The sequence below is a fragment of the Canis aureus genome, chromosome 2, assembly GCF_053574225.1.
Source record: "Canis aureus isolate CA01 chromosome 2, VMU_Caureus_v.1.0, whole genome shotgun sequence".
Lineage (NCBI taxonomy): Eukaryota > Metazoa > Chordata > Mammalia > Carnivora > Canidae > Canis > Canis aureus.
In genome coordinates, this window is record NC_135612.1 from 71,854,115 (window position 1) to 71,873,399 (window position 19,285).

The window sequence follows — 19,285 nt, forward strand, 5'->3', positions numbered from 1 at the left end:
GGAACCAATAAATAAAGATCTATGTTGACCTAGTAAAAACATTAAGATTCAAGTGAAATCACTAGGTTGCAAAACTATATGATCCCACTTAATAAAAATGGATTTTTATCCTTTAAGTCTATTGTGTATCTACTAATTGTGTTTACATATTCATTTAAAGATATATTTATTTATATATAGTAATTTTTACTTGTATGCCTATTTATCTAAACATATCCATTTCTATGTTTAACATACAAAGTATACGTGATGTTTAATAAAACAGTTCATATTAATTACATATTCAATGAATAATTATATGATTAACAGCACACGACTTAATATGCCATGACCATATATTATGTTGAAAAATCTAGAAAGATATACTGAAGTGTCAGCCTTGGTGGCCTTGAGGAGGGGAGTGGTGTCCCCACGGGCAGGGCAGGGAGAGTCTCCGGTCTCTCCATGCCCCCTGTGCTCTTTCATCTCTTCCAAGCAGAAGCACACGTCTCTGCATCACACCAAAGTAACACAGACCGGGCAGCAGGATCCATGCCTCGGAGCTGCTTTGCAGGTCTTCCCAGCCCCTCATACCTAATGTGAGGGGACCCAAGTCTTCTTACACAGCAGCGTGTGGCCAGCAGGGCCACCACGTCCAGAAAGTGCCTTCCACAAGGCAGAAAGAGGCACCTCTTCCTCAAGAGTAGTCTCTGCTGCCATCTGGCAGGAGAAAAATCTCATGATAACAGCACAGAGCCAGGCTGTGCCCTCCTCCTAAGAAGCATAGCACAGAAACAGGGAAAAGGGGGTATTTCCCAGTGGAGAAACCCGGCCACCACCACTCCAGCCAGGAGGCCATGGTCAAGGCCAACAGCTATGAACCATGATGAGAGGATGCACCCAGGCAAACCCTGAGATGCGGCAGCCAATGAAGCACCCGACAGGCTCTGCAAAACTGCGAAGTTCATCAGAAATAAAGTCTGAAGCTCCAAGAGGAGCCTAAAGGGTGTGAGGTACGAGGTATGAAGACCAAAAGTAACTGCGTGCCCCGGATGCACTCCTAGAACAGATAAAGGGCATTAGGTTAAAAACAAAAACAAAAACAAGCTAAGAAGTCTGAATACACTATGGCCTTTAACAATAATCTATCAATCTGAGTGATTAACTGCCACAAATGTACCATCCTAGTGTAAGAAGTTAGTAAGGGGGGGCAGGGAAGGGGGCCACCTGGGTGGCTTGGTCAGTTAAGCTTCTGCCTTGGGCTCAGGTCATGATCCCAGGGTCCTGGGATTGAGTCCTGCTTCGGGCTCCCTGCTCAGCGGGGAGTCTGCTTGTCCCTCTCCCTCCGCCTGCTGCTCCCCCTCCTTTGTGAGCTCATTCTCTTTCTCTCTCTGTCAAATAAATAAATAAATAAAATCTAAAAAAAAAAGAAAAGTCAGTAAGAGGGAAAACTGTATGTGGGAACTGAGGCAGATGCATGGGAACCTTCTGTCCTATGTGCTCAATTTTTCTAAAATCCAAAACTCTTCTAAAAAAGAAAGCCGGTTAACTCACACAATATGTATTTGTGAGGTCTCTGGAGTGCTCGGTGGCTCCAAGGTGCACCCCACACCCACACAACTGCACGTCTGTACACGGCCTGCCCTCTGGAATTTCCCAGCCACCCTTTCAACTTGCATTTGCTGTATGGCAGGCTCCACACCACCAGGTGAGCAAAGCAGATGTGGTCCCTGACCTCGCAGAGGGCTGGTGGTCTCCTTCCCAACAAACATTTCCACCATGCGAGAGGCAGGGGCAGGTTCCAAAGGAGCAAACAATCCACAAAGGCCTTTGATAGCCCCAGGTGCCAGGGGCCCTTTGCCATACTCTCAGAGGTCTCCCTGGTTTCTGGGTGTCGCCAGCCCGGGGGTGCCTCTCTGGGGGCCCCTCGGCCAAGTGAAGCAGCCTGCTCTCACAGAGACCATGCTCAGGTGTCAGTCCATGGCCCCTTTCAATGCCGGGCCTTCCCCTCCCTGGTTATCCCTCTCTCCAAAACAGCAGCCCCCTGTCAAGGTCACCATGACCTCTGCAAGGCCCTGTTCAATGGCCAAGTCTCCATCCTCCCTGCACACAACGTCAAGAGCAGCATCCTCATCCCACATCACTGTGACCTTCTTCCACCCTCTCTTCTACACTCCTGGCCCCTTGTGATTACATCGGGACCACCCAGATAATCCATGAAAAGCTCACTCCTTTAAGGTCCACCGACTAGCAACTGGAATTCCACCTTGGATGTTAATTCCCCTTGGCCAGGTAACCTGACACATTCACTGGTTCTGGGGATTGGGATGCAGATGGCTTCGGGGGGCATTAGTCTGCCCACGCTGGGCCTTCTCCTCCCCAGGCCTCTGGGTCACAGTCTGGGTTCCCTTCCTGTCATACCTGCTGCTTGTTCTCATCTCCTCCTTCCTGGCCATGGGCTCTGGGCTCTGCCCTCAGGCTTCCATCTCCCTGAGCCATACTCACTCCCCAGGTGAGCTCAGCCACTCCTACGCTGACTGCCACCCGGTGTAAAGCTCCAGCTCCGATCCCTCACCCAAATCCAGACTTGCTCGCCCCACGCTCTACTGTACACAGCCACCTGGTCAAACTCAGCAAGACCAGAGCAGAAATCCCAATGGCCCCGTGAGGCTTCAGCGTATTAGCCACTGGTGTCCCTATTCTTCCACTTGCTCAGGCTGAAAGCCTTGGCTTCCCCTTGACTCCTCTCTTTCTCTCTGTCAATTCATAGCCAATCCCAGCAAATCCCACTGGCTTCACCTTCGAAATACATCAGAAACCCCACAGCTAGCAGCCCACCGTTAACAACCACCCTGGTCCAGTACTCCTCCGTCTTGGCCCGGTCTCCCACCCGTCTCCTCTCTTGCTGACACTTCTGCCCTTGTCCTTTATCCTCACCCCTACCACCGGGGTGCTTTAAAAAGGTGAGCCACAGTATGTTGCTTTCTGGCTCAAAACCCACATGGCTTCCATCTTATTCAGAATAAGAGCCGGGATCCTGAGCAAAAGCCACAGGGCCTTTCCTGATCTGGCCCCTCCTCACCCTTCTGGCCTCACCTATTCCACCCCTGTCCTTGCTCTGGCAGCCCCCAGGCCTCCTTGCTGGTCCTGGACGACACCAAGCACACTTGACCTCTGGCCTCACTATCACAGCACTTAGGAAAGCGCTTCTCCTGGACATGACCTTGCCCTTCTCATTCCACTCAGGGCACGGCTCACCCATCACCTCCTCAGAGGAATCTCCCTGGCCACTCGACTAGAGAGTGCGCATCCCCATCTCTCCCAGTCCACTCTATGTCTCTCTGCACCCTAAATCACCACTGTCTAGTTTCCTTCTCCTGCCCTAAGAATGCTGATGTCTTAAGAAGAGAGGCTGTCTTGTTCTCTTATATCCCGGGCACCCAGAACTGAGCCTGGCACCTGGAAAGCCGTCCATGAGCACTGGAAGTGAATGGATGACTCAGAACCTCTTGTCCACTCAACCCTTCACGGGCTTTCTCTCCTTCCAACAAACTTCTGATAGAACTTTCCACCACGGTGAGGATGTTCCATAGTCTGGGCTGTCCAATATAGCAGCCTCTAACACATGTGGCCATCAAGCTCTTGAAATGTGTAATTTAAAGCTCAGTAAATTGACATAGTGTTATTACTTAGTCTTCTTCAGTGAAAACCTAATAATAGAAAATGAAAAGAATCTCCTTTAAGAGATTTACAGATTTAAAACGTGTAGCAAGTGTAGCAAGCACCTTGGGGCCTGCAGGTAGAGAACCCAACAGGATCAGAGGAGCTGGGCCCTGGGGAAGGACAGCGAGGACCCCAAGGCAGTGAATGAGGGGAGAGGCCACTGAACAGCGCAGGCCTAAGAACAGAATCCTAGCTCTGCCAGGGGTCGGTGGGAGGGGGTGCGGACTGGGAAGGGAAGTGGTCACCGGTACACCCGTAGGCAGATCACCCATCCAGGACACCAGCCATGGGGGGAAATGGGTGATGGAGAACACAAATTAGAGGGTGGAGGAGAACCAGAAGAAGTGGTCACCAAAGGCCAGAGGCTAAGGGGTGAGGATGAATCTCGGGGGTCCAGAAAAACTGGTGGCCAGCTTTGGAGGAATCTAGGGAGACAGCCAGGGCTCTGTGCCTCCCCAAATTTAGGGCCACAGAGGGAGGGACTGATGGGAAGTGGATAAATTCAGCGACCAAGATGGGGCTGTCAGTAAAACTCCAGCCAATAATCCCAACTGTTCTTCCAACAAACCGCTTACACTCGGGGATGTGCTCACCTCTGCAGGCACGATGCCTCCAGGAAGGCGCCGAGCCTCCACCCACCTGCGGGGTAGAGCACCCACCTGTGGGGTAGAAGCTGCAAAGGCTTAGGGCCCAGGAATCGGAGGCACAAGAAGAGAACCGACTCGCCCTGCACAGGTCACAGCCCCGCGTGGGGCTCCACCTTCCCTGGGGCGCTGCGGGCCTGCGCGCCACGCACTGAGGTACACCCGAAGCATCCCGCTCCGACCCTGCCCACCCCCCCCCCCAATCTCCCTCACTCGAAGGGGCCTCCCCGCCGCCGCGGGTGTAGACGAAGCGGCGACTCCAGTGCCACAGGAGGAGGTGGGGCGGCCTTCCTTACCTGCGCGGTCCGCTGGGGCCCCGCACCGGCAGCCGCTGGGGGGTCCGGGGGGCGCTGCCGGCCCAGGGGGCGCTCGAGGAGCCCCGGGCCCGCGGGGAACCCGCCTCCTGGGGCCCCGGGCCCTGCGGGCAGCGCCAGGGCGGCCGCCAGGAGGCCCCCGGCCAGCACCCACGTGGCCCGCCCCGCGGCGCCCCCCGAGCCCATCGCCCTCGGCACCTGGGACCCCGCAGCGGCGGGCGCGCCGGAGCCTCCGGAGCTTCCGGACCCCAGGCCCGCCCCGCCGCGGAGCATGCTCAGTGCGAGCCGCCCCGGAAAGTTTTCTGGAACGGACTCGGGCATCTGCGGCTGGAGGGCGGGGAGGCGGCGGGGAGGGAGCGGGGAGGGGGCGGGGAGGGGGCGGGGAGGGGACCGGCGTGAGAGGGAGGGAGCGCGGCCGCGCCACTGGGGTTTGCTCGCGCCCCGCCCGGGAGCCTCAGCTCCACCCAGATCCGAAGCAGATCGCGTCACTCCTTTGCTCCCAAAGAGCTCAGGGATTCCAAGCGCTCCTCCACGGATGCCTGCCCGAGTTCTCAGCGCAGAACCACCTCCTCCAGGAAGCCTTCCCTGACGCACGCACACACCGGGCTGAACCCGGAGGCTGCTCCAGACCCTCCAGCCCCTTATTAGAGAACCGAGAAGCGTTCCGAGAGGCAGAGAGCCTTGTGTGCTGGAGAGCCGGGAGGGGACAGGTCAGCACGGGTGGGCTGGGAGGGAGCCTGGCCGATCAGGAGCCAGAGGGAAAGGCCACTCTCACTTCCTATTGGATTTAGTTCAGCCACTTTCGCCTCCTGCTGCCTGAGCGCTTGCTGTGGATCAGCCCCTGCACCTGGCCAGGTACCCACCAACTTCCAGGGCAGGCAGATTGTCAGGCCAGCCACTCTGGGATGTCTCCAGGGAACCAGAGGGGATTTGGCGTCTGGAGCCAGGGCTCAGCAGCTGAGCAAACTCCTTGGACTCTCATGGGGATAGGGTTGTGCCTTGCCAAGGGAGGCAAGGAGGTGGGGAGACAGATCCTGGGAGAGGACCAGGGAGAGCAGTTTCTCTGCTTCTCTCTGCTTCCCTCTGCGTCCCCTGAGTCGTCAGCGACCTCTCCTTGAGGAGAAGGCTCCTCTTCTGCAGGGCACCTGGTCATGCAGGCTCAGGCCAGGAAGCCTGGCATCTGTGAGTTCCTTCACCCCCAACCCCTCCAAGGACAGGCCCTCCCTCCCTCAACATGGACAAGGCAGTGAGGTTTGAGACTCTGAAAATGTATTAGCCAGGCTTCCCACAAGAGGTACACTGCTCTGGGGGTACCTGGCAGAGTGCCAGGAGTGAGACAAGGTCAAAGGCTAGATGCTAGCATATTGCTGGAGTGTCAGTTCTATTTGACATGGGTCATTCAAAGGATGATTTTAATATACAAACAACTTTACAATGAAGTAAAATGCAAAAAACACTACATTCTGAGTATCCAAAGAAATAGTGTAAAAAGCAAGAGCTTCAGGCTATTATCCCATACACATTCCCAGAAGCCTTGGAGATGCTTTGAAGGAAGCATTAAACAGCCCTGTGTAGCAGAGGGTGTGAGCCCTGCAGCCAACCAGACACAGCTGTTCATACACCTGTTTCATTTCCTAGTTGCCAGACCTTGAATGAGCAACTTCTCTTCTCTCGCTGTCCATTTCTTCTTCTATAAAAATTAAGTCTGGATAATAGGCCCTGTCTTGCCCACCCAGAAGGTTGATGAGGTGATGATTTAAAAACTAGAAACTTAAGCCGAACATCCAGATTAAAGATACAAAAGGCCCTTTTCCGTTGAGGTGGATCCCTGTGGTACTCCTGCCTTGGCAGTCATGGGGAATTAAGCCCCAAAGTTGTGTGTGAGTATAAGTGTGTGTGTTCACTGCCATATCCCCAGGACACGCAGGACCAGAGCTAGCATCCCGTAGCTGCTCAGTAGTGTTTGCTCAAGGAGAGAACAGATGCTGAATTCACCTGGTTGCTTATCTCCCCGCACAGCCACGAGATCCTCAATATCAGGACCTTGTCTGGCTCGTTGCTGGCCCGTGCTGGCTCCATGAGCAGGTGCTCTGTAAAGGCTGAGCGAACGGGGCTGAACCACGCAATGTCTCCTTCCTGGCGGGGGCTGCGTGTAACCATCTCTCTACGTAGCATCATAGAAGAAAGGGTTGACTCTCCATGGAAGAATGGGATTAAAAGAGGAGGCTTCAGGCTAACAAGTTCAGAGGTGGTGGCGGACTGTGGTGCAGGTTGGAGCAGGACAGGAGTCGGACCCTCAGGAGGTCACTTGGCCGCTCCGACCCAGAGCTTCCTCACCCGGAGGATGGGCAGAGATTAGAACCCGTCTAAGAGGGCTGTTGGAGAAAGTTAGTGACCTCAGCGGGCTACATGCGTAGCACAAGCTAAACGCTCAATGCACTTACCCTAGGGACCTCCCAGTGGCGGGCCCCCCCTTCCCTCGGGGGAAGCCTGGAGGCCAGGAGACTCCTCGGGAGGTCGGGGCGGGCGGAGAGCGCGCCTCGCCAGGCTTGCTCAGTGCGAGGGCCCGCCCGGGCGGGGGCGCCTCCAGGCTCCGGGCGGACGGCGCAGGCTCCTCCCTCCGGCGGGGCGGGGCGGGGCGGGGCGGGGCGGCGCGGGGCAGGGGACGGGGCGGGAGGGGGGAGAGCGCGCTGGCCGGGGCCGTCGGCCGTGCTGCTCCTCCGCCGCTCGTCTGCTCGTGGCCGCGGGCCCGCTGGCGCCGAGCTGGCGGGGACGGCGGCCGGGACGGCGGGCCGGGGCGGCGCGCGGCGGCGGGGACGATGCGGCCGGGCCGCCGCCTGAGCGCCCCCGATGGCCCGGGGCGCGGCGGCCTGCGAGAGCGACGCGCGGCTGCCGCTGGGCCGGGACGCGGGGTGGCCGGCGCCCGCGCTGCTGGCCCCCGCCGTGCTGCTGGGCGCCGCGCTCGGCCTGGGCCTCGGGCTCTGGCTGGGCCGCCGCGCCTCCCGGCCGCGCCCGCGGCGCCAGGTGGGTCCGGGCCGGGGGCGGCGGGGGGCGGGCGTCAGGGGCGCGCGCGCGGGTCTCCAGCGCCCCGTCGGCGCTGCAGCGACCTCGCTGGCGCTGGGCGCACCGGCTCCTGCCCCGCTTCCCTTCTGGCCCAGGAAGGGGCTGCAGACCCAGTGCAGAGGGGGAGCAGCGCAGCGACAGGAGCGCACCGGCCTGGGGTCCCCGGGAAGTGGCCGCTCCGTGCGACTCCGCTGTGCGCGGCCACAGAAGCCTCGAAAGCCCTCCGAGGCCCCAGGCTCCTCATCTGCAGCCTGAAGGGCCTGGACTCGCCGCTGGCCCAGGGGCCCGGCCGGGCGAGGTGGACAGGAGGGCTGGGATCCCCACCCCTGTCCATCTGCTGCTTGCCTGCCCCGGGAGCTACCTCGCTAGGCTCTCCAGCCCCAGCTGCCACACTGGCGTGCATTCACGCCTTCATTCGCTCATCCATCCCTGCCGTGAAAGTGCGACCAGTGTGCCAGCCGCACACGGTCCTCGGGTCCTCGGGTCCACGGTCCTCGGGCCTGCTCTTGCTGCTGGAGGTTCACAGCCTCCAGGAAATGGTGGCACTCAAGTGAACTTGTAATCATAGCACAACCTGGTGAGTTGGGTGACGGGAAAGAATAGCGCCCATAATGCTAGCACTTGGGGGTTGCAGACTGTGTGCAGCTCATTGAGCTGGACCCTCTACCTGAATTATCTCATTAATCCCCAGAACAGCTTTGTGAGTTTGTTCTGTTGATGACCCCATTTTGCATTTGAGGAAACTGAGGCACAGTGCGGTTCAGTGACTTGCCAAAGTGACAGATGTATGGCTCAGCCCAAAGTCACTGCATTCTCCATGGGTGTCAGTGGTCACAGAAGGGGGGATTCATGGATGCTTCCCGTGACCCTTGTGACGGAATTGGATGCTGTGTGGAGATGGCAGGCATACAGCAGTCGTGGTGTGATCACTTTCTTGGGTCTTTGCTCCTTTGATCTTGTTGAGAGATAAAGTCTGGTAGGATCTGAGATGAGGTGTTTGCTCTTTTTTCCTTGGATTCCTGGCCCATGCAAGAAGGAGGCAAGTCCAGCAGGGCTCTTTTTTATTGCCGCTGATTTCGGGGGAGTGTTTTGCTGGAAAGGCGTGATGAAGGTTGCATGAAAGTAGTATAGTGCAAGATGGTTGCAGGTCCGTGTGAGGTTGTCCCATCCCACTGATGATTGAAGGACATTGTGAGACACTGGCTTCTTGTGTGAAGAGGGAAGTAATACGTGCAAGACCTTTCTTGGGTGCACTGAGGGTTTGTGGGCTTTTGGTTCTGTATTCCCACAACAAATCTGTGAGTGGGGGAAGCTGTCATTATCCTCACTTTCCAGGTACGGAGGTCAGAGCTCCCCAACATTGTTCTTGGTCCAGGGTCACGTGATGAATAAATAGAGGGGCTGGATTTCAACCCCAGTGTGTCGGAATGCCTGAATCATAGCATTTAGTCAGCTGCCACCTGGTGAGGTAGGTGGTGGTATCCGTCTTGGTCTGTTCAGACCGCTATAAGAAAAATACCATAAGCTGTGTGACATAGAAACAACAGAAACTTCTTCTCACAGTTCTGGAAGCCAAAAACAGGTGTTAGTACGGCTGGATTCCGGTGAGGGCCCACTTCCAGGCTGCAGACTTCTCACTGTGTCCTCAGAGAGTAGAAGGGTACTGAAATAATGATGCTCCCCTGTGAGGTGGATGAGGTTTATCTTTTGGAGTCCTTCTTATAGGATGATCTGATTGGGTACTTCCCTGCAGAACCCATATACTGACCAGGTATAACTGCTAAACAAACAATGCTGCTTAAATCCTTAATATCATCATCTGCCCCTCTCCACTGCACCCCAGACTGGTACAGCCACAAGGGCTTCTTCCCTGGACATGCTGTGTGTGCTCCTGCCACAGGGCCTTTGCACTTGCTGTGCCCTCTCATGGAAAGCTTGTCCCTGACATATCTGAGAGGCTTGCTCTCTCACTTCCTTCACATTTCTTCTCAAATACCATCTTGCCCAAGAGGCCTTCCCCTCCCATTGCCATCTATTCTCCTGTCCTACATCTTTTTTTTTCTATAGCACTTACCACCCATGACTTACTACGTGTTTACTTACATCTCTCTTCTGTCAGTGGAATGTAAACTCCACAAAGGTGGGGGCTTTGTTTATTTTGTTATTCCATTCCCAGTGACTGGAATAAACCTTGACACTTAGTGTTGCTTTGTAACAGTTGCTGACTAACTGGATGACAAAAGGCGGTATTTCATCAGTGTAAAGATTATATCCATGAGCAGCCATAAGAGGGGCTTCATCAGGGTCTCTGGTATCATTATGATCTACAAAGTCATGGAAAACAGAGAACTCGCAAATGCCAAATCATTGCTCCTAGGGGAAACACAGCTGGCCAATACGTAACCTTGTTTTGTGTGTGTTTCTGTTTATAGACACCCTGTGTAATACATATTGTTGATGCACTAACAGTGAATGCACAGCCAACAGTGCCCTACCTTGTGCCTGAATGAAGCTTATCACACACACACATTTTTCCATGAGGCGCACGCCAGCTATTTTGGCCCTAGGAACACCACACATCACTTAGCGCTATGCCTTGGGCTCGTTTTAAATAACCACATTAGCAACAGAAAACACAGAAATGTGGGGAAATAATGGCATTAACAGAACATGGAAGGGACACTTGTCTGCAATTCGAGACCTGACACAGAAAGGTAGGGCGTGCCCTTGCTCACTCTCCGTTGGACGTCAAGCAGCTCAAATTTTCGCCACTCTGCACATGCTCAGGAGTGACCACAAAAGTACCACAAGTGTAGATTTTGGGGTTACAAATACATTTCGGCAAGTGAGCAAATTTACAAACACAGAGTCTACCGATAACAAAGATCAGGGTTCCCGATACAAACCATTCTGTAATTTAAGGGTACCTAAAGTCATCCAATGGCATTATGGAAAAGAGCAAGAAAATTAAGATTTATGTACCATTTCCTGTGTTCAGCTGTAACCACCCCCCCCCGCCCCGCCCCGAGATCAGGCTACCCGGGGCCACCAGCCCAGAAGAAACAATGGAGTGACTTTTGATCCAAGTATGACCTCCAGGTCCTGAGGACATCCCGAGGCGGGGAGCCAGGGGGGCTTCTCAGGAAGCTGACTTCTGGATGGTCTCGAGGGCTGTGTAGCTGGCCCCAGGGGGGTGAGAGGCAGGAGGCCGCACACAGAGGGAGGGCCAGGTGGAGGCACAGAGATGAGCATGTGTCGGGTCGGGGGTAGATGGCTCAAGTCATGGGGTGCAAGGCTGACCAGCTTTCCTGTGTTTTCTCCACCTCCACCTTTGGATTTTAGAAAGACGATACTCAGAGTCTGCTCAAGAATTTAGAGTCTCACATACAGGACCCGTCGGAAACCGGCTCCCCATCCAGGAGGAGGAGGAGAGAAGCACAGATGTCAAAGGAGGAGGCTGTGGACGTAAGCTGCACGTTTGAGTTTCTTTGCTGTGTCACATGTTGGGGGTCATATGCCGCACCTAGCAGCACAGATGCCATCCAGATGAGCCTCTGACAGATGTCCTGTCCCAAGAGGCTGCTTTTCTGCAGTAACATTTGCATACGGCAAAATACACAAATTTTAAGTTTATAGTTTGATGAGCGTATACACTCTGGTAGCCAATACCCTGATCTGGAATGTTCCATCACCCCAGAAAGTTCCCAGTGCCTCTTTCTGGTTTACCCTCCCCTCATCTCCCCGGTCCCACACCTTGCCTCTTCCAGAAGTAGCTACTGCTGTGATTCCCATCACCATGGTGGTTTTACTGTTCTAGAATTTCACGTGTACTTTCTTGTGCCGACCTTGCCTCAACAAACTGCTTTTGAGACTGCTCATGTTGTTGCACTCATCAGTAATCCATCCCTTTTAATTGCTCAGCCCACTGTGGTATTACAGTGGAGGTTCTTTCCCATGTCTGGCTATGCTGAGTAGGGCTTCTGCGAATGTTTGTGTATAAGTTTACTTGTTTCCGTTTCATTTTATGTATTCTAAATGAATGTTAAGTAAATATGCAGGAGTGCAGGCTGTGAGCCTCTTGATGGACATGTTAAAGGTGGGATTCTCCTTGTCCCTTCCTCACTGGCCCCTACCTTGTCCAGCCTGAGCCCACCCATAGGGCATCACTCTGTGTGTGAGCTCTGTGGAGAGAGAAAGGGCATTTCTTCCAAAAGTGTGCTATTTGTAGACACTTGCTGGTCCCCAGAAAGTACCGTGGATCCTGGTCAAGTAGCCTCAATTATCTAAAGGTAAATATAGATATTTAGGCAGGTAGAGAGAGAGAGAGACCACTAGAGGGTTCCTGAGAAATTGGGAAAGGTTTTATTTTATTTTTTTAGCACTTACTGAGTGCCAGGCATTTTCACATGTGTCACTTTTGAGTGATGTGCACACTCATGTGAATTACCCCCTGCATCTCTCCCAGCGGCCCCACGAGGTAGATCTTATTTATATCCTCTTCTTGAGGATTCTGGAGGCAGGCTTCCCTTACGCAGCCTGGTGGAAAGATTGGCTGCCCTCATGGGAGCTGGAGCTGAAGCAGGAGCAAGCCCCTGGCACGGAGGTGCTATGTATCCAGCTCGTGCTCCCTGCTTCTGTCCCTAAGTGCCTGTCTCCCGCTATGTGTCTGCATGTGTGTGTGTTGGGGCGGCTCTGTGTATCTCTCTCTCTCTCTTGTGTCTCTCTCCATGGGCATCTCTGTGTGTCCATGTGGCAGGTGGGTGTGTGATGTCTCTCTTTCTCTCATCTGTCTCCTTCTGTCCGTTTTATCCTGTGTTATCAAAACCCTGCTCACAGCATTGGAAACATACAGCTACAGAAAAACATAAACATGCACACTGTGTTCCTAACAGCCCTCTTCAGCCAAAACATGGAAACTCAAATGTCCATCAGCTGATGAGTGGCTAAACATAACATGCTCTATCCATTTGACGGAATACTCTTTGACCATAAAAAGGAAAGAAGTCCTGAAACATGCTACCACATGAAGGGACCCTGAACATCTCACACAAACTCAAAGAAGCCGATTACAAAAGGCCACGTATTATAGAATCGCATTCGTGTGGCATGTTTGCAACAGGTGCATTTACAGAGATGGAGTAGACTGGGGCTTGCTTGGGCAGGGATGATAGAGGAGAGATAGAGGTGACAGCTAACAGGTGTGGGGTTTCTTTCTGAGATGATAGAAGTTTTCTACAATTGATTGTGGGAATAGCTGCACTTATCTGGGAATAGACCGGAAATTACTAAATTGCATGCTTTACATGGTAAAGCATGGACACAACCCCGCTCACACAGAGGGCGGCCCTGGAGATGGTGAAAAGACACTGGCTTGGGGTGGGGAGGCACGGCTGTCCCCTGGATCCCAGGAACCCAGCCCTGTCAGATGTTTGCTATGTGATGCTGGGTGAGAGACAACCTATCTGAGCCTCTGGCTTCTTGGCTTCACGGTGACAGTAATGATGCTGTCCCAGGGTCACCCACAGGTTGGCCAACTACAGGACAAGTGTTCGTCAGTGCTCACAGGGGAGCCGAGTCCTGCTTCCCCAGCAGCCCACTCGTGTGTTTACCTAGTAATGTTTTACCTGTTAACCATTTAACTATGCCAACTGATGCCCCTGACCAAGCTAATGATTGCCAAGAGTTAAGTTAAAGATCTGCCTGTTCCAGTGACTTGCTTGCCAAAATGCCCTGCCTTCTGCACACCCAGATTGTCAAGGAATGTTGGCCAGGCCCGATTTGGACAGGGTGAGCTGAGCTCCAACTCTGATGCCCCAAAATGCACGGAAAACTGAGGCATTCGTGGTTCACACCGCTCCTTGCATGAACTTTATCTTGATAAACAGCTCACGTCAGTCGAAAGCACACAGAATGTTCCAGAAGGCTCTTCAGTGTGCCACGACACAGCCTTGGCTCTCTTCATCCCTGTCCTTTTGCTCTGGCATCTGGCGGTTGGAGAGGGGATGGTTCCTCTGTGGACGCATCTGTGCGCTCACTGAAAGAACACCTCTGTGTCAACTAGTGACAGGCCTTTTCTTTTCCTGCAATTATGCTTGCACTAATTTTCTGAATAAATACATCAAGTCAGCTGAAGAAGTTCTACATTGTAGACTTGCACTACAACCAATTTTCTATATAATTGTATTGCTACGGTTGAGAAGATTATCAGAATTTGGAAGGCATCTGAACTTAATAAGAAAAGCTGGAAAAAAAAAAACAAAAACAAACCTAAGAACAGCAGAAGTCTATTCATTCGCAGATTCTATGTGCCAAGTGCTTCCAGGTCCTTCTTCCTGACAAACACCATGACCATCATAGTGTCAGTCCTCAGTCCTTCACTGGCTTGCAGTCTGCAGGTGGACGGGCTGGAAACGCATACGCGCCCACAGGCTCCTCATAACACTGCGGTACCGTGTCAGCTGGGCTCATGCTTTGACGTGCATGGCCGGGTTCTGCTTCCACACATCCCAGGTGGACCCAGCATCTACATCCTGTTCTTCTAATTATGTTTTCCACATGAAGTGCAGTTTTTGTTTTCTATCTCCCCTAGAGGGCAGAGACCACATCTTCCTCTCATTTTCTGCTCCTTCCATGCTATGCTCTCTCTTCACCTCTGTTTGTAAGAAGTTTAGCAAGACACATTGCCCTCTGCTTTCCTAGCTTTGCTCGAGCAGGTGAGTCTCCACTGGAAAGCAACCAGGGCTGGCATCCCAGGCGTCCCACCTGCACAGCCGCACAGGATCTATGCTCAGTCAGGGCCCCACCTCTGGTTTCTGGACTCTGCTGTCCCGAAAATCTTCTTTTTTAAACTTATTTATTCATGAGAGACAGAGAGAGAGAGAGTCAGAAACTAAGGCAGAGGGAGAAGCAAGCTCCCAGGGGGAGCCTGATGGGGGACTCAATCCCAGAATCACAACTTGAACCAAAGGCAGGCACTCAACCACTGAGCCACCTAGGTGCCCCATGTCCCAAAATTCTTAATCATATTTTAATCAGATGCAACCCCCCCTTTTCATTTTGTATTGGATCTCACAAATTATATAACCTGTTCTGAAGGCAACCTTTTTGTCTTACCACCACCCTTTGCTTTTTGTACCCACACAGCTTCAAGCAGAGATTAGAACTAGGTGCTGGGGGTTGGGACAGGCCATGTTCTGCTCCCTTGGGTCACAGCGAAGCCAAGAAGGGTTTGAAGCTGGCCGTTATGGGGATTTCATGTTTCAAAGACCATCCGGTTGCCATATAGAGAACAAATTGGAAAATGTTAACTTCTGAGCCTTGTTCCCTGAAATAGGATGGAAATCATATGGATCTCCCTGAGCTGGCTGTTGTGTGATGATTACATGAACAAGAGTGCAGAAAGAGCCCAGCATACAGTAGGCACTCAGTGCACAGATGGAAGCCAGCTTGGGGGCTCTGCAGCCCTGTGTGGTGGCTTAGTCCAGCACGATGGGTGTGAGTGACATTTAGGAATTGAAGCTGGTGGGATTTGTGGTTGACTTTACATGGAAGGTTGGGGTATAGGAGCGACACTGGATCTGACCTGTGTTCTCAGGAGCATGGTATGGCCAGTCCAGGAGTCTTCTCAACCAAACACCTACTCCCCATTTAACTTCCTTGCTCTCACCCCCGTTCTTATTTGCACAATCTGAAGGAGACAGAAAGGTGTCAGCTAAAGAGGAGGGACTCTGGAGCCAGGGAATCTGAGCTCAGATCCCAGTTCTGGCATTTGTGAGCTGTGTGACCTTGGGCTCATGGCTTAACTGGTCTGTGTCACCTGTCCCCTCTTGGGAAATGGAGACAGTAGCCTCTGTGATGGAGCCCTCAGAAGTGGAAGGAGGTGGCACATGTTGGTGGTCTGCCCCATTCTTGACATCTAGGTCCGTTTTTGTGAGTCATAAAGTACAGAAGGAAATGACAAGACCCAGCCTTAGCCATGTGGCGTCCATGTCCTGTTCAGAAGGGCATTGTGGTGAAACCCGCTCTGGAGATGTCCCTGGGCCACACTGCTGGCTCTGTCAGGTGCTGCTTCAATGCCTGCATGAGGAGGAAGCAATAAATCCTTCTGTAGTCCCCCATGATGGGTTATCTTATGCCAAGTTGGCAACTGGAAATAGCCATTTGTGGTGGAGCTCTTTCTTCAGAAAGGTGTGGTTGAAAGTGTTGAAGTATATGTGGGCACAGTTTTCACCCATCAGTTTGCTCAGAACCGATGAGGGATTTCCTGTGTTCTGGAGTGCCAGGTTCCTGACTTGCCTGCCTGTTTGCCATCATCACTTGCAGGTTGTTCTCAGAACATTCATTCAACACCCACCTGGCAAAGTGCAGGGGCGGCCATGGCAAGAGAGATACAGGAAGGATGGGATGTAGAGCAGTTGTGAATAAGTCTGTCCAGCTGTGGTCAGAGGAGGCTCCTTCCTACCATTCCTTTGAGCTGCCCATTGTTTTGCTTCTCTTCTGTTCCAGCTACTCTGCTTGGTGCTTTACGCGGTCTGGGGGCAGATATGGTGCCTGTTTTCTGTCTGGAAAGACTGAAGCTCAGAGAAGTGAAAAGACTTGCCCAACTGCTTTTCCTTTAAGGGTCTGATCCAGGGTCTTGTGTGAATGAGTATTGCCTTGCGGAAGTGTTCACGCCTTTGGCAATGCTAAAACTATTCTGTGTTTCCTTTTTTCCACTAAAGTGGTTCGCAATTTTTAGAAGAACTCATTAATTATTGTCATGCTATTTAATTACTTATTTCTTCCAAAGCTGGAGACTTGGAATTAAATAATGTGCTATCCAACCATCCACCCATCCATTCATTCATCCACCATTCCATCATCCTCCCATCCATCCATCCATTCATTCATTCATCCATCCATCCATCTACCCATTTGTCCATCTGTCCATCTATCATACATCCACCTCTCCATCTACCTATCCACTCATCTATCCATCCATTTTCCTCTCCATCCATCTACCCCTCCCACCCTCTATCCCTCCACTCATTCACCCATCCATCTAGCAAGTGAGTACCTTGGACCTAAATGTGCCTGTTATGGTCCCTTCCTGAGGCCAATGTTACAAATGGATGTGGCATTTTGGTAACTCTTAGTGGTGTATCCTTCATTTTACAGAAAGGACCCCATGCCATTTGTTCTTTCTTCCCAGGAATATGAGCCATCTTTCAACAGTAACATCACAGCATTTGCACTGAAGGCAAAAGTCATCTATCCCATCAATCAGAAGTTCCGGGTAAGAGTCCTCAGCTCCATCTTAGAAATACAATCATTTAATACTGTTCCTAGAGATTGGGGTACGAGTGGGCAGATTAAGTGTGTGATTTTTGGTTCTGCCTGAGGGTTTTACAGCAAGTCATTTTAATAGGGATAACTTTGAGGCTTCCTGATGGAGCAAGACTTTAGGATGAATCCACTTTATGACAGCGTTGTCATAAAAGGTATTTTATGGGACAGGGTATAGCAAGGTATTCCCAGAACCCCAGGTGACAGCACAGTTGGGCTGTGTCCTTCTGTTCTAGACGAATACAAATACCAGCACTGACACGGTTATTAGCATTGCTCCTCATTCACCGACCCCCCTTCCACCTTACTGAACACATCCTGCGAGGCTGGCACAGTGCTAGGCATTTCTCAGGTGTTGGGCATTTTACATCAGGTAAATCACCCTGTCATTGCCTCATTACGCATAAGGAAATTGAGGCCCAGGGAGGCTAATGACCTGCCAGAGGTCACCTGGCTGTGGGTCTTCCCCCTGAAGCCGGGAATTCATTCCTATGATCAGGAGTTCTGCAGACAGCAGTAGATCCCATGGTGCTTTGAGGAGCCGTTGGCCTGTGAGACTCTCCATGAAGGAAAGAGTCCCTGGTCCGGTACTTGAGGGATGTGCAGTCCACTCCTCCTGGCCATCGAGAGGACAGGCTCTGGAGTCACGCAGACTCTGTTCTAATTCCCATCTCCACCATATTCTGTGGGCCATTTCCTGACTCAGCCTCCATTTCTTCATCTGGAAATGGAGGTGATGGGCTCTCCTGCCTCCCCCAGGTCTTTGAGGGTCAAAGGGGATAATAGACATAGGGTTTAGAATGGTGTGTGACATCCGAGCACTCAGTGTTCATTCAGTTTTTTCAATTATCATTTGCTTCTGAAGGCACCGGAGCCAGGCTCTGCAAAGTCCTGCACCAAAGAAATTATTTCAACTTGCTTAACACAGACTTTCCCAAATGAATTTTTCTGTGGAACCCTTATTATGGGGAACAGTAACTGGAACGGTTCCTGGGAACATGTACTGGGGACCGCTCCATTCATTTAGCGATCTGGTGGGTAGTTGAAGGGACAAAACCACCAGACTGAGTATATTATTCCTTATCCACACCCCTTGCCAGGCAGGCTCCTGGTGGGCACTGGAGATTATCCAGTGGTCAGGACAGCATCGTCCTCACCCTGGATGCCCTCACGGTCTGGGCAGAGGTTGTGGGATGATGTGTGAGAACGGGCAAGATAGAAATAACCAGAGGCCCATGGAGCTGCCAGTGGGCTGGGCCCAGCTACAAGGGAGGGAAGGCTCTGGGTCTGTCTGGAGGGAGAGAAGCTTTAGCCCGGTGGACAGTGAGTGAGGGCTGTTTCAGGCAAGGGGACCAGAGTCTCAAAAGGCCCAGAAGTTTGAAATGCCAGGGAAGGCTTAGAGCTGGCAGCCAGCTGAGTACTACTTGGGCAGGCGTATCCTGGAACGGCAGGACAGGCTGGATGGAGGTGGCAGCTGATGTTTCTTGAGCCTTCCAGATGTGGCAGGCGCTAGGCTGTGACCTCGCGTGGGCATGGTAGTGTGTGGGGCTTGAGCTCCTTGATAAGGAGCTTGGGGCCTGTTCTAGGGCAGTGGGGAGCCAGCTGGCAGGCCTGGGGTCAGGAGGGTGATGTGGGGTCAGTGTAGTGGTCAGCAGGTGGGCGGAGAAGCACACACAGGGGTCTGAGATGGTGGGGGGAGAGGTGGGGAGGCAGGTGGACTGTGGGGAGCAGGTAGGCCTACAGGGAACAGGCCATGGTGATCAGCTAAGAGGTAGGTACCTGTTGCACAGGGCCTGGCCTCCTGGGGACAGGGGCCATGACATGGGACCCTGGGGGATGGGTGGGACCCTGGGACAGAAACTCTATCTGTTCACCTGCCCCACCCAGTCTGCCCCTGCCTGGGCCCCGCTGGGACCACTGTCCCAGATCACTGGTGGAATCACTGAAGCAAAGTCACACAGTAGGTCACACTGACTGAGTGGGTTTTCTCTCCTGCCACTCAGCCGCTGGCCGATGGTTCCTCCAACCCTTCTCTGCACGAGAACTTAAAGCAGGCTGTCTTGCCAAACCAGCCAGTGGAGGCTTCCCCCTCCAGCAGCCTGGGGAGCCTGAGCCAGGCGGAGAAGGAGGACTGCAGCTCCTCGTCCAGCATCCACTCAGCCACCAGCTATGACAGGTTCTTGAGCCGCACCTTCGTCCAGGCCAACAGCTTCCCCGAGGTGCTGATCTGTGAGAGGT

The 19,285-nt window shown here is 52.9% G+C and overlaps 2 protein-coding genes across 6 annotated transcripts in view; one reads left to right on the top strand and one right to left on the bottom strand.

Annotated features, from left to right (window-relative positions):
• Positions 1–4,917, bottom strand: part of EVC2 (EvC ciliary complex subunit 2) — a 126,213-nt gene extending 121,296 nt beyond the window's left edge. For 3 of the 4 annotated variants that reach the window (XM_077878655.1, XM_077878644.1, XM_077878664.1), the window contains exon 1: positions 4,643–4,917. In XM_077878655.1, the coding sequence (XP_077734781.1) occupies positions 4,643–4,846 (204 nt within the window). In that variant the 5' untranslated portion in view covers positions 4,847–4,917. The remainder of the gene's footprint in view (positions 1–4,642) is intronic. The other variant, XM_077878636.1, reaches the window with a different exon arrangement.
• A 2,593-nt stretch (positions 4,918–7,510) lies between these two features.
• EVC (EvC ciliary complex subunit 1) overlaps positions 7,511–19,285 on the top strand; it is a 66,090-nt gene continuing 54,315 nt past the window's right edge. For both annotated transcript variants that reach the window (XM_077878670.1, XM_077878671.1), the window contains exons 1-4: positions 7,511–7,684; positions 11,066–11,188; positions 16,914–16,997; positions 19,051–19,283. In XM_077878670.1, coding sequence (XP_077734796.1) covers positions 7,511–7,684; positions 11,066–11,188; positions 16,914–16,997; positions 19,051–19,283 — 614 coding nt within the window. The remainder of the gene's footprint in view (positions 7,685–11,065; positions 11,189–16,913; positions 16,998–19,050; positions 19,284–19,285) is intronic.